The sequence below is a fragment of the Erpetoichthys calabaricus genome, chromosome 11 (genome assembly GCF_900747795.2).
Source record: "Erpetoichthys calabaricus chromosome 11, fErpCal1.3, whole genome shotgun sequence".
Taxonomy (NCBI): domain Eukaryota; kingdom Metazoa; phylum Chordata; class Cladistia; order Polypteriformes; family Polypteridae; genus Erpetoichthys; species Erpetoichthys calabaricus.
Genome location: NC_041404.2, coordinates 144,083,121 through 144,096,624, shown reverse-complemented (window position 1 = coordinate 144,096,624; position 13,504 = coordinate 144,083,121). Strand labels below are relative to the sequence as shown.

Genomic DNA, 13,504 nt, shown 5'->3' with positions numbered 1-13,504 from the left:
CATTGTCTGCTTCCTTTTTTGCAGCTGACCCTTCTCAGTCTGTCCTGCAACGAGTCACAAGGAATCCAAGGGGCTCCATCAAAGCATGCCATTTGGTCCACAACCTGCAAAGGGGACATTTTTGTCAGCGAGCCCATCCCCAGTTTGGAGGCTTCACCATACCCCTTGCCCTGTGATCAAATGTAAGAGATTCAGTTTCCACATTTTGATAGAGAGACACAACCCACTGAAGGGGTCTTGTCCCTAATCACAGCCGTCTGTGCCACTAGCCTTGACCTTCCTGGCTGGCTTGACTCTGAAGCGATGTCACAGTCTCCTCAGTGTTTCCCTGCTGAAGTATTCTGCCCTGCATGCCACCTCAGTCATACTGGCCCATAGTACACAAGCAACCTTTCTTTTATATATCACCTTTGCAAGATTGGCACTCCAGCCACCATCAAAAAAAACATCACACTGTTCCATGGTGTTGCTGAGGTGTCACCAGCTGCACTCGGGTCCAAATCCAGGTGGTTTGTCGCGTGGTGGGCATGCCCCCAACCTCACCTCACCTTTTCTAGAGTGAACACTCTCCCAAGGCACTTTACAAATAGTATGTTTGTTTATGTGGCACACAGGCAACTTGACTGCTTTGCTCAGGGTCACATGGTGAATCATAGCTTGGGGCCGAGTCCACATTCTTGTCCACTGTAACATACTGCTTCCCAGGTTAAAGGTGACAGTTTGATGATGTGTCTCCTAGGTGGAGCTGTGTTTTTTCTGTCATCTGCCTGCAAATTTGTGCGAGTTTTGCTAAGTGTGGTATCATGGCAGGTTCTGCTGTCCATTTATGGGGACACATGCTCAGATCGAGAAGAAGCTTTTGTTGGGGCAGGGGACAAGTAGAAATCAATTAGTTACTGTCTCCACAAATTACTGATGTTGCCTTCTGCTACAGGTACTGGCGACAGATCGGTGGGCACCTGCATCTGGTAGAGTGTGGCGGTCCAGGGATTGTCTGGGGCATTGGGTATAACCACACAGCCTGGGTGTACTCAGGCGGCTACGGGGGAGGCTTCTTTCAGGGTGAGTTTTGCCCAAAGGCTGCCCTCTCATTTCATCACCACAGGCGCACATCGGGCAAGTCGACAGCTTCTGATGCCATAAGGTACAGAGTTTTTAAACCCTGCTCAGCTGTTGTTCTGCCTTTTGCCCACAGGCCTCTCCAGCAGCAATGTCCACCCCCAGACAGATGTCAAAAATGTCTACATCTATGAGAACCAGCGTTGGAACCCCGTGACAGGCTACAGTAGCAGGTTAGGTGCCCAATAGCTTATACCAACATGGTATTAACAGTCATTGTTTGGATTAGAATGACAAAGACATGCAGATTAGGTGCATTGGCGATCCTAACTTGTCCCTAGAGTGTGCTTGGTGTGTGGGTGTGTGTGCCCTGTGATGGGCTGGCGCCCTGCCCGGGATTTGTTCCTGCCTTGCGCCCTGTGTTGGCTGGGATTGGCTCCAGCAGACCCCCTGTGACCCTGTGTTAGGATATAGCAGGTTGGATAATGACTGACTGACTGACTGACTGAAAGTGACCCCCTCCCTCACAGGGGCCTGCCAACTGACCGCTTTATGTGGAGTGACATTTCTGGCTTGCAGGAGTGCACCAAGACAAACACTAAACCTCCGTCTCCCCTGTGGATTTGGGTAAGAATGAGCCTTCTTTTTTTCTTGGTGTTAATAAGGAGGGGGTAACCACATGTTGGCCAATGCAGAAAGACAAAGTGTGAGCAGAGCCATCCGGGAGGTCAGTCCACTTGGACCCACCTGGTACCTTAACACTCTGCTCATAATGGAGGAATTGTGTCTCACTGGCAGGTGTCTGACTGGAGCATCGACTACAACTCTCCAGGTGGAACAGACCGAGAAGGCTGGCAGTACGCTACTGATTTCCCCGCGTAAGTAGCACAGGAGACGTCCGCTGGGCCTTTGCTTTCTTGCCCTAACCAACAGTATTTTCCAGAATAGCACTGATTTCCATAAGGATAGGGTGGGGAGATGTTTGGCTCAAGGGATTGATTTGCTAGGATGCCACCCACTGATTGGTTTCCAGGGCAAAATGGAGATTGGCAGGTGAGACGGGATCATATCCTTCCCTGCTTTGCATCACTGTGCTGGAAGCACCCTGCTTCCCTTGACTGAAATAAAAACTTGTAAGCAGGCAGAGGGGTGTGGCCAAAGGGGGGGTGACCTGGCAGGTGGGAGGAGCTCCAGTGGTGCGCATGGCGCCAGGCCTCAGATCCGCTGCTCTGTCAACATCCTGGAGGCCGACCTTGCTGCGCCGGTAGAGTTTGTTTGGCTGCTTTATGTTAACCATTTCAGCACTCAGGGCATCTCCTATCATCCCCTCAAGAAGGCAGAGCTTCTCGTCTGTGCCCTCTCTCTAAAATGCTGCATGGCACTCCATAGAAAACACCATTTGCCTGGTCAGCAGGGCATTGCCAGTGAGCAACAGACTGGCATTTGAGTGTTTAGCAGCCAGGACTGATAGGAAGGGCTTAGCTGGTAAGGCTTTTGGGGTGGGAGTGCTTTGCAGAGTCATAGGAGGGTTACAGTCTTATTGGTGGGGGGTAAGAGAGAGGAGCGGCTGATGGGACCATCTGGTCAATTCAGTAATTAAAGGAGACGTTCCCTTCCCTTTTCTCATTGTGGTCAGTTTGGGGGTCCGCTCTGTGATTAGTGGTCTTTATTTGAGGTCATTGTGGGCCCTTCTTTTTTTGGTTGCCTTTTCCCAGGACATACCACGGACACAAGACGATAAAAGATTTCGTGAGGCGCCGGCGATGGGCAAGGTCAGTCTGCCTTTTGTCTTCTCTCCGTGTCATACATGGACGTCTTTAACTTAAATCCTTCCCACTGTGCTTTACAGGAAGAGTAAAATTTCTACAACTGGCCCGTGGCTTGAGGTCCCCCCCATTACGCTGTGGGACATTACCATTCAGCCCTGCTCGTCCTCCCGGAGTCCTGAAGAGCATGTGTCTGTATGGGGCATCAGCAACAAAGGTGACGTCCTGTGTCGGCTTGGCGTCACACAGCAGACCCCGGAGGTATGTGGTGTGCATGTTGTTGGGGGCACTTGGACCGCCACTATCTCCTTTGAAAGTGTTATAACTTCTGGTTTTCTGTTTAGGGCACTTCCTGGCTTCACGTGGGCACTGATCAGCCCTTCAAGTCCATCTCATTAGGCAGCTGCAATCAGCTGTGGGCAGTGGCAAGGGACGGCTCAGCTTTCTATCGGGGCTCAGTGTCCCCTCACAGTCCTGCAGGTGAGACCCCTTACCACAACTTGTCACCGCTTGTCATTACAGTAATGGCCAACCTCTAGTTTTTCTTTTGCAGGAGACTGCTGGTACCACATACCCTCTCCTGCCCGACAGAAACTGCTGCAGGTCTCCGTAGGGAGAACATCTGTCTATGCTGTGGATGAGAACGGTACTGTGCCACCTAGAAACATTTCTTTGATTGATGGGGCAGTTTGTATCCTCGCCGTGCTCTCCTACTCATTACAGAACTGTCCCTTTTGCCCTCTCCTTAGGTAACTTGTGGTACCGCCATGGCCTTACACCCAGTTACCCGCAGGGATCCAGCTGGGAGCATATCTCCAACAACGTGCGTAAAGTGTCCGTGGGTCCACTTGATCAGGTTGGTGCTCAACCACAGAGGCCTTGGGCCATTGGGCCATCGGGCAAGCAAGTGTCCTGTTTACCTGTTATAGTCATTTAGTCAGGCTCCAAAGATGCCCAGGCTGTGCCCCAGTCAAGAACAGAGTCACCATCGCCACCTTTCTAAACACCTTGTCAGGGACACTTGCAATGAGTCCTAGACACATGGCCAAGCGTGCAGAGTGCCACATTGGGTGGCAGTTGTCCTCCCAGTCCTGACTTTGCTCACAATGAGTGCCAGGTAGCTTTGCATTGACGGCACAGGCAGCTTTTAGAAGATTTTTCACTTGTGCCATCGTTGCCCCCCAATTGGCCACTTTTATTGTTTCTCTCCATTTCCCTTGCAGGTCTGGATCATCGCTGACAAAGTTCAAGGGAGTCACAGCCTGAGCTGTGGCACAGTGTGCCACCGGCTTGGTGTGCAGCCCATGGACCCTAAAGGACAATCATGGGACTACGGAATTGGAGTAAGTGAGGATCCACTTATATTGCATGTTTGTGCCCACCTGTGCCTTACTACTTCTTCTTCTTCTTCTTCAGGGTGGATGGGACCACATCAGCGTGCGAGCGAACAGTCAGGAAGCCCCACGCATCAGCCTGCCGCTCGCCTCAGACAAGTCGATGAACCCCCGTGGTGAGGCACCAGCAATCAATGGACGTGTTGTGGGCTGCTAAGGAGCTGACCTTCAAAACCCCCCACCCCAACACACACTTCCTCATGTCCTCCATGTCTCCGCTTCAGTCTATCGTGTCATCGCCTTCATTTCAAATAAGCAGCCTAAAATGAGGCCCCCCATCCTGTACACTGCAGCCTCTTGTTTCTTCATGGAGGTCCCCTTGTAGCTGTAACTGACCAAGGTGCCACGCAGCCGATGGCCGTACCCAGCAGGCACCGCTTTGTGAGCCTCTCATGGAGTTTTCATGCTACACATCATGACTCTCTTTCTGGCTGCTGTCGTAATTAGGGGCTGCAATCGGAAAAATGGAGGTACAGGGTGGCAAAGGGGCAGGGTGTTTGAGGAAAGGTGATGCCCATCTGTTGAGGGCATCGTTGGCTGCTGAGTGTCGCCACAAGGGGGGGGAGGGGGGGTGCGCTGACTGTACTTTCTAGGGTGTGGCTGCCTAGTGGGTAGTGTACTCTTAATAGCCTGGCAACCTTGAGGCTGTGCAGTGTGCATGGGTGGTGCTGCCTATAGGGGGTGCTGTTAGCCACTGGCCCATAAAAGCTTGATCACCTAGGGTAGGGTGGGTGTCCTGCCCATAATAGCTTAGTCTCATTCAGGGGGCACTGTTAGCCCCTGTGTGTAAAGAGCTATGCCCATAAAATTCCTAATGACATGTATTAGCTGATCTTTGTGGGGTGGGTGCCCTTAATTACTGGTTGCTTCGAGGGGATGCTGTTAGCCATTGTGTGTAAGGAGCTATGCCCATAAACACCTAATCACAATAGCTGATCTTTGTGTGGTGGGCACTATGCCCGTAATAGCGAGTTCATCTCATGAGGGTACAGTTAGGTGTTAAGTGTCTGACAATTCTCTGTAGGATGCAAATCTCCTAAAAAAATGTAATGACCACGGGGGGGCGCTGTGCGCCACTGTGTGTAACGAGCCATGCCCTTAAAGGTCTAATCACATTAGGTGGGCTTTGTATGGTGGGGGTTGTACTCGGTAAAACTTGGTTTCCTCTGGGGAGGCACTGTTAGCCCCTACCCATATTAGTTGATTTTTCTGTGGTGGGCACTGTGCCCATGGTAGCCTGGTCATCATGTGAGGGTGCCGTTTACCTACTGAGTGTAGACCAATCACAGTACCTATAGGGTGCAAATGTCACAGGAGGGCTGTCACCTCAAGGGGGCACTGTGGGGGGAAAAAGGGCTATGCCAATAAAAGTCTAATCACATGTACTAGCTGATGATGTTTATAGGGTGGGCATCGTGCCCAGTCATCTCAAGGGGGCACAGTTAGCTGCTCAGTGTAAGGTAATTGCAGGGTTCTGGTGGTTACTCTGTTTAGGGTTTGTGTAGTTAGTGCGGGGGGGCACTTTCAGTTAGTGTGCCTAAGGAGCCATGCCACTTTAACTGATCTTTGAAGGGAGGGCATTTCACCCTTAAATTGCTGGTCACACCGTAGGGGGCACTGTTAGCCACTGTGTGGAGGGAGCTATACCCTTAAAAGCCTGATCTTTGTAGGGTGGGCACTGGACCCTTAAATTGTTAACCACTCTATGTAACGGACTACTCGGCCTAATCACATGCACTAGGTGGTCTTTGTAGGGTGGGCATTGAGCTCCTAGTTGCCAGTCACCTCAGGGGGTGCTCTTGGGTAGTGTGTAAAGAGCTTTGCCCATAAACGCCTAATCACGTGTAACTTGTACGGTGGGCACCGAGCCCTTAATAGCCAGTCACCTCAAGAGGGCGCTATTAGTTATTGTCCTTTGGGTTTATGTCGCACAGCAGTGTCATCACCACAGGGGGGCGCTATGCCCATACAAGTCTGATTACTTTAAATGATGCCTGTAGGGTGGGCATTGCGATCTTAATATTGGTAATGGCCTTTTGCCTTAAGAGGTTGCTGTTAGCCACTCTTTCTAGCACACTGGCATTGCCCTCTTTGATTGCTCATCTTTGGGCGCCTCTGCCCACCAGCGTGGACCTTTTTAGCTGCTTCAATAAAAATGGTGCATTTAAGGGCCTGGTCACCGCTGGAGCCTGGCATCTGTTAAGTGACAGCGTAGCACAACACCACTGCCATCGGCCCAGACCCATAGGTTACAGAAAATGGCACAATCAAATGGTGCCCGTGTGGTGTATTAGGAGGACCCTGGCAAAGGTGCACTGGACACTGACCGCGAAGTGTGCGCAGCTGTGTGTGGCACTTGTGCCGTGTGGCGCTTTTGATTTTAGTCATAACGGCTCTTGGTATTTCCGTTTGTTGAGATACTGTGGCACCTGTGCCAGCAGGATGAACTGGCATGGAAACTCTCTTCTCAATAAATGTTTTACTGCTGTTTGACTTGACTGCTCACTGCTGCGTGTTTATGTCCAGCAGGGATGGTAAATGGGCACAGGATGGCACCCAGAGTGCCCCCCACCAACCAACCCCCCGGTGATCGCATAAACCGAGGAGTCAACTTGAGGTGAAAAACTGAAACTTTATTGAAATGTGAAGAGAAAGCATCAGCTGAGCTCTGCCCGCTGCGCATCGTGCCAGCCCTCGCAGACTTTTCCAAAGCAGTGCCAACGGTGTGTGAATGGTAAGGCACTGGGCCGGGCCCCCGCCGTTTATCGTCTCTGGGGGGCTTTCGAGCAGACCCACAATCCTTCAAGGCACACGCGGCCGTTTAATCAAGTGTCTCCATTTCGGGAGGTGCCCATCTCTCACCCTGCGGGGCACGGGTGCCAAGGGTGCACCCCACCACCACGGTGTCCATTAAGTCCAACAGTCCGTGGCGTCATCGGTTCGCCGTGACGCCCAAGCCTTCGCTGCCGGGGTCAGCTGCCCTCCCGGTAGCCGGTGATCTGTGTCAGGTACTGAGCCAAGCGCTCGCCGCCGGCCTCGTCCAGCTCGGGCCGGCGGGACTGCATGAGTCGGGAGGCGCCTGCGCTGTCGCCGGCCACCGCCGCGGGCAGGACGCCGCTGGACATGTCCAGGATGATGCCGGTAAGGGACTTAATGTAGTTCTTGGCTAAGGTGAGGGTCTCGATTTTCGAGAGCTTCTTGTCCGTCTTGACGTGCGGGATCGCCTCCCGCAGCGCCTGGAACGCGTTGTTGAGTTTGTGCATTCGGTGGCGCTCGCGCTCGTTGCTCTCCAGCCGCCGGGCGTTGCGCTCCTTGCAGCTGCTCAGGGGCCTCCTGCGTCGGGCACTCGGCGTCGCGTCCTCGCTGGCGGCCTTCCTTCGCGGTCTTGGTCCGTCGGTGTCCGGCTCTGCCACCTGCAGCTCCCGATCGGCCTCGATGGAGGACCTGCGGCTGAATTTGGAGGCTTTGCCTTTGGACTTCATGATGGGGACTGAAAACAGAAGAAGAAGAAAAGAAAATTAGGAAGGAGGGCGAGACGGGTGGAGACTGGAAAAGGCGCTATATTACTGAGGAGAACCAGAAAACAACCCACGGTGGCTGAAAACGACCAACGTAACCGAAAAAGACAAGCCGTTTAAACAAAGAGAGGCTGTGTGATTTTGACTTGATGGAAAAGGCGCTATATATCTCTATCTGTCTATTTACATCGCGGAAGGTCACCAGAAGGTGGCTGAAAAACAAAGAAATTAACGAAATGAAAAGAACACGACATTTACACAAGGAGCGGCTTTGTGGATTTCCAACAAGCTGGGAAAGGCGCTATATATCTCTGTCTATTTATATCACGGTCGGTAACCCGAAACAGCCCTGCCTGGCTCCCCGATTCAGACTGAAAACCGTAAAGGAATGTAAATGAGAAAGATAGAAGACGTCGAGCCTGTTTGGTTTCATCTCGCATGAAAAGGCGCTATATCACTTTAAACAATCAGAAACTGTCCGAGTGGACCTCGTCATTCATATTGAAATAACCGTGGAAGAAGAACGAGTAACGTAAAAGGACACGCACGGTTAAACACTGAGGCTGTTTGGTTTCGTCTCTCTTCGAAAGGCGCTATAGGCGACCATAAATTGGTGGTCTCAAGTGCCCGACGCTGCCAGCAGAACTATAACGATCAGTGAAGGGCCAGTCAATCCAAACAAAAAGGTATCGATCCTACTTCTTTGGAAGCTGTTGCACCTACCTGTGCGGGGTGGCGACAGGACAGACCTGCGGTCACAAAGGTGCCAACAAGCAGGCGACAAACCGATCGATGGAGCAGGCGAGGACAAAGGGGGCGGGCGGCACACCTCGCAGGTGCTCCGCAGAGCTGCCAGGTGCGGGTTTGCTCCACGTGTCCACAAAGTCGCCTTAAGATGCTTCCGATTGATTTCGGACTCCCCGCCCATCCGCTACTGACCAATCACAGCTCGATGGGCGGGTCGTTCCTTCTCCGCTATGACTGAACCTCAAACAGCGGGGTTTACATTCAAACCTCGTGCTCAGATGAGCGTAACCGGCCGAAGCGGAGCCGCCCTCTCACGTTTCACCGCTTCCTGGTGTTTGTCTGGCATCTTCATGTTTGTCATCATACCGTGTGGACCACCGACACCCCATCTACATTGTCATTCGCCGATTTAAATACCTGGGCGTCTCTCCCTCATAACAGCAGCCTCGTAATGTCCGCACACCGGGCAGAGGAGCCAAGGCAGCACCGCCGGAGCACGCAGGACACCGAATAGCTGGCCCGTTGTGTGAGCACGAAGACGACACTTTGTTCTGAGTATACACGTGAAGGACGATGATGATGATGATGGTGGTATCTTTATCCAAAGTGGTGTACAACATCAGGACCCATTTCAGCTGGTAAGATGTGGGCAGACAGGTATGAAAGGCGCCATATAATGGAAGACAGATCGACGTGAGGAGCTCCTTATAATAAAAGATTTCAAAGTCGGGATGGAAGAGACTAAGAGATGTGAAAGGAGCAGAAGTTACCCAGCTAGATGTGCAAGGCGCTATATAATAGATTTGAAAGGCACTAGATAAGAGATAAAAAAAGGCATCATATAGTAAAATAGATATGGAGGTTAATATAAAATTAATTGATGTTAAAAGCACAGTATAATTTATACGGTTAGATGTGAAAGGCACTATATAATAGATTAGAAGGGCACCATATAAAGTAAAATGAAAGTATAACATAACAAGAGACGTGAAAGGCACTATAAAACAGATGTAAAGGGCATCATGTAGTAAAAAAATAAAAATTAAAAGATGTGAAAGACGCAATATAACAGATCGGAAAGACAACATCTAGTAAAATAGAAATGGAAGTCAGTAAACAATTTATAGAGATATGTGAAAGGCGCTATAAAACAGATCTAAAGGGCATTATGAAATAAAATAGAATGTGAAAGTCAGCACAGAATTACTAGATTTGAAAGGTACTATAAAGAGAGAGAGCAGGAGGGCACCATATAGTGAAGTGGATATGAAAGTCGGTATAAAACTAACAGGGAGGTGCAAGGCACTATAAAACTAATCAAAGTTACACCACGTAGTACAAAGATGTGAAAGTCAGCATTTAATGAATAGCGGGACGTGAAAGGCGCTACATTGTAGATGGATGGATGAGTAGTTTAAAATCTAATTGTATAGCGCCTTGTAGGTCTGTCTGCGGTATAAAGGAAGGAAATGGCGCTCTATGAAACGGGCACTATATACAGTATAGCTAGATCTTCATCCGGGGCCGCCGCCTGTCACCGCAGCACCAAGAACTCCTTCCCCGAAGGGACGCCGATTCATTGGTCCCCCCAACCCCAAATCAACACCCACGCCCCCCCCTCTCACTCACCCATTTTGCGTGGCCAATCAACATAAGCAGCCTGTCGCTGGGCACGTGGGAGGGAAACCCCAACAGAGTCCGCGCTCGGCCCCGCACGGTGGTCCTGCTCCTCACTGCGCCACCGTCCGGCTGTACGGAGCCCATGCAAGAACTCACGGAGAGGGGTCGAGGAGTCAGTGTCACCCCTGTGCCTATAAGACGCTCTCGGAAGAAGACCACCATACCCCACAGGCAGGCACTATATAAAGACTCGCTCGTCTGTTCAACCAACCGACCAAACCCTCCAATTCCACTTCAAGCTCTTCTCGGTGGGCTGTCCGCGACTCTCCTGGAGGGTCACCTCGTCACTTTTCGTCTTTTTCATCCCACCGTCCCCACCATCAGGAGCCTCACTCGTCATTGTCGCCAGACTATTTGTGTCACTCGGCAGTGAAGGGACCAGAGCGACTCTCGCCATGCACTCCCTCACCGGTGTGGCTTCAAGGTTCTGCGTCACGGTCACACTGGCGTTCAGGACCCCCCGATCGTCGTTATCCAGGATGCCACCTGCTCGTCTCTCGCCACTCCCTCACCAGGGGGCTTTCTTTCTCTTCCAGTTCCAACTCTGACTCCGCACCTGATCCCACTCGTTCGCCAGGTCATTTCACCCCGTCCCACCCCCGCAATCACCGACTTGCACGGCTCTTTGATCCCCTCGGTATGTCGTCGTCTGGGATGCTTGTCCTCAAATCACCCCCCCCCCCCCGGATGCCTTAAGCTTTCGGTGACCCACCTGCCGTGACGCCTGCTCTCCGCTGCCGCCTGTGAATGGCACGGCTGTCCGGGCCACCTCGGAGCTCCACGTCGCTTTAAACAGACGCGACCAATGAGCGATCGGCGAATCTGACAGGCAAAGTGGACGAGTCGCGGTGTTTGTACCTCCTCCTCCTCCTCCCCCCCCCAGTGGGCGGAGCCTGGACCATTTATAGCGCCTTTCACGAGAAGACCAGCGTGCACAAACCGCCGCGCAGTTTCAAACTTTATGTTAGGTGAAATATATAGCGCCTTTCTAAAACTACACGGGTGATGGCAGCGGGGGAACTCCTTACACTAGGTGTGCGTAGCGATTTTACGGTGGGTAACAAGAAGTAAACGGGGGCACGAAAACGCGAAAGCTGCGCACTTCAAGTTCAAAGCCTTCAAAAAAGACGTGTAATTCAACTAAAGGCCGCGAGGTGGGGCTGCACAGACTTGGAACGGATGGCGTGTTTTGGATGTCCAAAGGACGTTTCTATTGGTCAGTAACTCCAAACCCCCCTCTACCTGTGCAGGTGTGCGCTCACCTGCTTCATACCTTCCGACTTGTCCTCCTTTAAATGTCACCTCGTCGTCCCTGTGGCTATGCAGCTCCTCTGGCTTTTTGTGCCTTAAGACCGGTGATCCTCCACTCCTTCCCATCCGCTGCTTCACCACCTTCCAGATATCTGCCCCCAGTGAGACGTGGGCTAAATCGAACCAGGCTAAAAGTCCGGCTCTTGAAATTCGGGGTCAGTTCTGAGGTTCAGGTTCACCTTCCAAGTGCCGCGCGTTTCGGCTTTTTTTAAAACTTTTGGTCGCCTCCTCCCCCTGCAGCACGCCGACTGAACCGCAAATAAAGCGGACCGACTTTGCATTGCTAACCGCTCCCCACGAGCGGCTCCTGCGGCCAATCCAGTTAGCATTTGCATTGCTCTGGATTTGCATGAACGGCAGGGAGGGGCCGTCGAATGGCGCTCGGCGACTTGAAGGAGGCGATCAGAGAAGACGCGCAGTAACGCGCCTCTCCACTAGAGGGAGCGCTCTCTCGATGCGTAGAGAATGGACTGTATAGTAGCTAGATGGGGAGACTGAAATGAAAGGTACTGCGTCAGATATGAATTGATGTGAAAGGCGCTACATAGTAAGTGGATATAAACAGACGTGAAAGACACTTTCACAGACAGACAGCTGTGAAAGGCGCTTTATGAGACAGATAAATGCACTGTATAATAGGTTGGTAGATTTATTAAAGCACTCCATAATGGATAGATATATATAGTACCTTATCTATCCAATAGATATGCAGTGTCTTTAGTATAGCGTCTTTCATATCTACCAATTAAATAGATGTGAAAGATACTATATGATAGGTATATACAGTAGATAGATATGAAAGGTGCTATAATAGATATAGTGGATTTTAAATGTACACACCTATAATAAATATATAGTGTCTTTAATATAGTGTTTCATATCTACCACTTCTAAGTAAAGTGATAGATACATAATAGGTAGATTTGAAAGGCACTATGTAATGGATAGAAATAAGACTATATAGTGTCTTATTTCTATCCATTATATAGTGCCTTTCAGTGTCTTATTTCTATCCATTATATAGTGCCTTTCAAATCTACCTATTATGTAGCACATGTCATATCTTGGTAGATTTGAAAGGCACTATATAATGGATAGAAATAAGACACTATATAGTGTCTTATTTCTATCCATTATATAAGTGTCTTATTTCTATCCATTATATAGTGTCTTTCATATTTTCCAATTAGAGATTACAGATGCGAAAGGCACTACATAATAAATAGATAGATGAGGTACTAAATAATAAAGTGAAAGGCAGTATATAAAAGTATATAGATACAGTAGATAAGAAAAGCACTATATTATAGCCAGATATGCAGACAAGACACTATAAAATAGAAAAAGCACAATATACTGGGTAGATAGATAAATATGAAAGACACTATATAATGGACAGAAATAAGACACTAAATAAGAGATATATAGTGTCTTTCATATTTTCCAATTAGATACAGATGTGAAAGGCACTACATAATAAGTAGATAGATGAGGTAATATATCATAGAGTGAAAGGCAGTATATAAAATGTTTCTAGATAAATATGAAAGGCATTATAGTATAGCTAGATACATAGATAAAGCACTATATACTAGATAGTTCGATGTGAAAGGCACTATATAGTAAATAGGCCTTTGTTTTTTTTTGGTCTCCAGAGGCTCATACAGCACAATCAGGTGAGAGCCACCAATGGGTGAAGCAGCCTCACGTCTTCAATGGCCGTTAATCCTCAGTAATGACCAAATGGCGGTGACCAATCACAGAGTGACGTGGAGCTGGCCGCTTACACTTGGGCAGACATAAATCAGCAGATGAACTGACCAGCGGCCATAGTGGAGTGGAGATGATTGGTTTAGCTGGTTGATGAGTTCACTGCGTCTAATTAAGCGTTCAGAGTTCACGCAGTAACTGCCCGGTCTGAGCCGCTGGGCCAGGAGTCGGCCATTCTTTGATGAAGACCACATCTTCCTGGCAGTGCCCACTCCAACTGGCTGCTAATCACAAAGCCAGCGGAGATATCACTGCTGGC

The 13,504-nt window shown here is 50.0% G+C and overlaps 2 protein-coding genes across 3 annotated transcripts in view; one reads left to right on the top strand and one right to left on the bottom strand.

Moving 5' to 3' along the window:
• The window catches only part of tecpr1a (tectonin beta-propeller repeat containing 1a), a 38,360-nt gene extending 31,643 nt beyond the window's left edge, over positions 1 to 6,717 (top strand). Inside the window, exons 13-24 of the mRNA XM_028814219.2 lie at positions 25 to 182; positions 935 to 1,062; positions 1,196 to 1,292; positions 1,590 to 1,686; positions 1,858 to 1,937; positions 2,775 to 2,831; positions 2,909 to 3,086; positions 3,170 to 3,305; positions 3,379 to 3,471; positions 3,575 to 3,681; positions 4,049 to 4,168; positions 4,242 to 6,717. Of these exons, the coding sequence (XP_028670052.1) occupies positions 25 to 182; positions 935 to 1,062; positions 1,196 to 1,292; positions 1,590 to 1,686; positions 1,858 to 1,937; positions 2,775 to 2,831; positions 2,909 to 3,086; positions 3,170 to 3,305; positions 3,379 to 3,471; positions 3,575 to 3,681; positions 4,049 to 4,168; positions 4,242 to 4,376 (1,386 nt within the window). The 3' untranslated portion in view covers positions 4,377 to 6,717. The remainder of the gene's footprint in view (positions 1 to 24; positions 183 to 934; positions 1,063 to 1,195; positions 1,293 to 1,589; positions 1,687 to 1,857; positions 1,938 to 2,774; positions 2,832 to 2,908; positions 3,087 to 3,169; positions 3,306 to 3,378; positions 3,472 to 3,574; positions 3,682 to 4,048; positions 4,169 to 4,241) is intronic.
• Positions 6,718 to 6,831: 114 nt separating this feature from the next.
• Positions 6,832 to 11,822, bottom strand: bhlha15 (basic helix-loop-helix family, member a15). Of its 2 annotated transcripts, none has more exons than XM_028814222.2 (2): positions 11,427 to 11,822; positions 6,832 to 7,709 (listed from the first exon to the last, which is right to left on the bottom strand). In XM_028814222.2, exons 1-2 carry the CDS (start codon positions 11,539 to 11,541, stop codon positions 7,192 to 7,194), a joined length of 633 nt encoding a protein of 210 aa, XP_028670055.2. In that variant the 5' UTR covers positions 11,542 to 11,822; the 3' UTR covers positions 6,832 to 7,191. The 2 variants fall into 2 exon arrangements, with proteins under 2 accessions (XP_028670055.2, XP_051789979.1); XM_051934019.1 differs by lacking the exon at positions 11,427 to 11,822 and adding an exon at positions 8,461 to 8,715.
• Between the last annotated feature and the right edge of the window lie 1,682 nt (positions 11,823 to 13,504).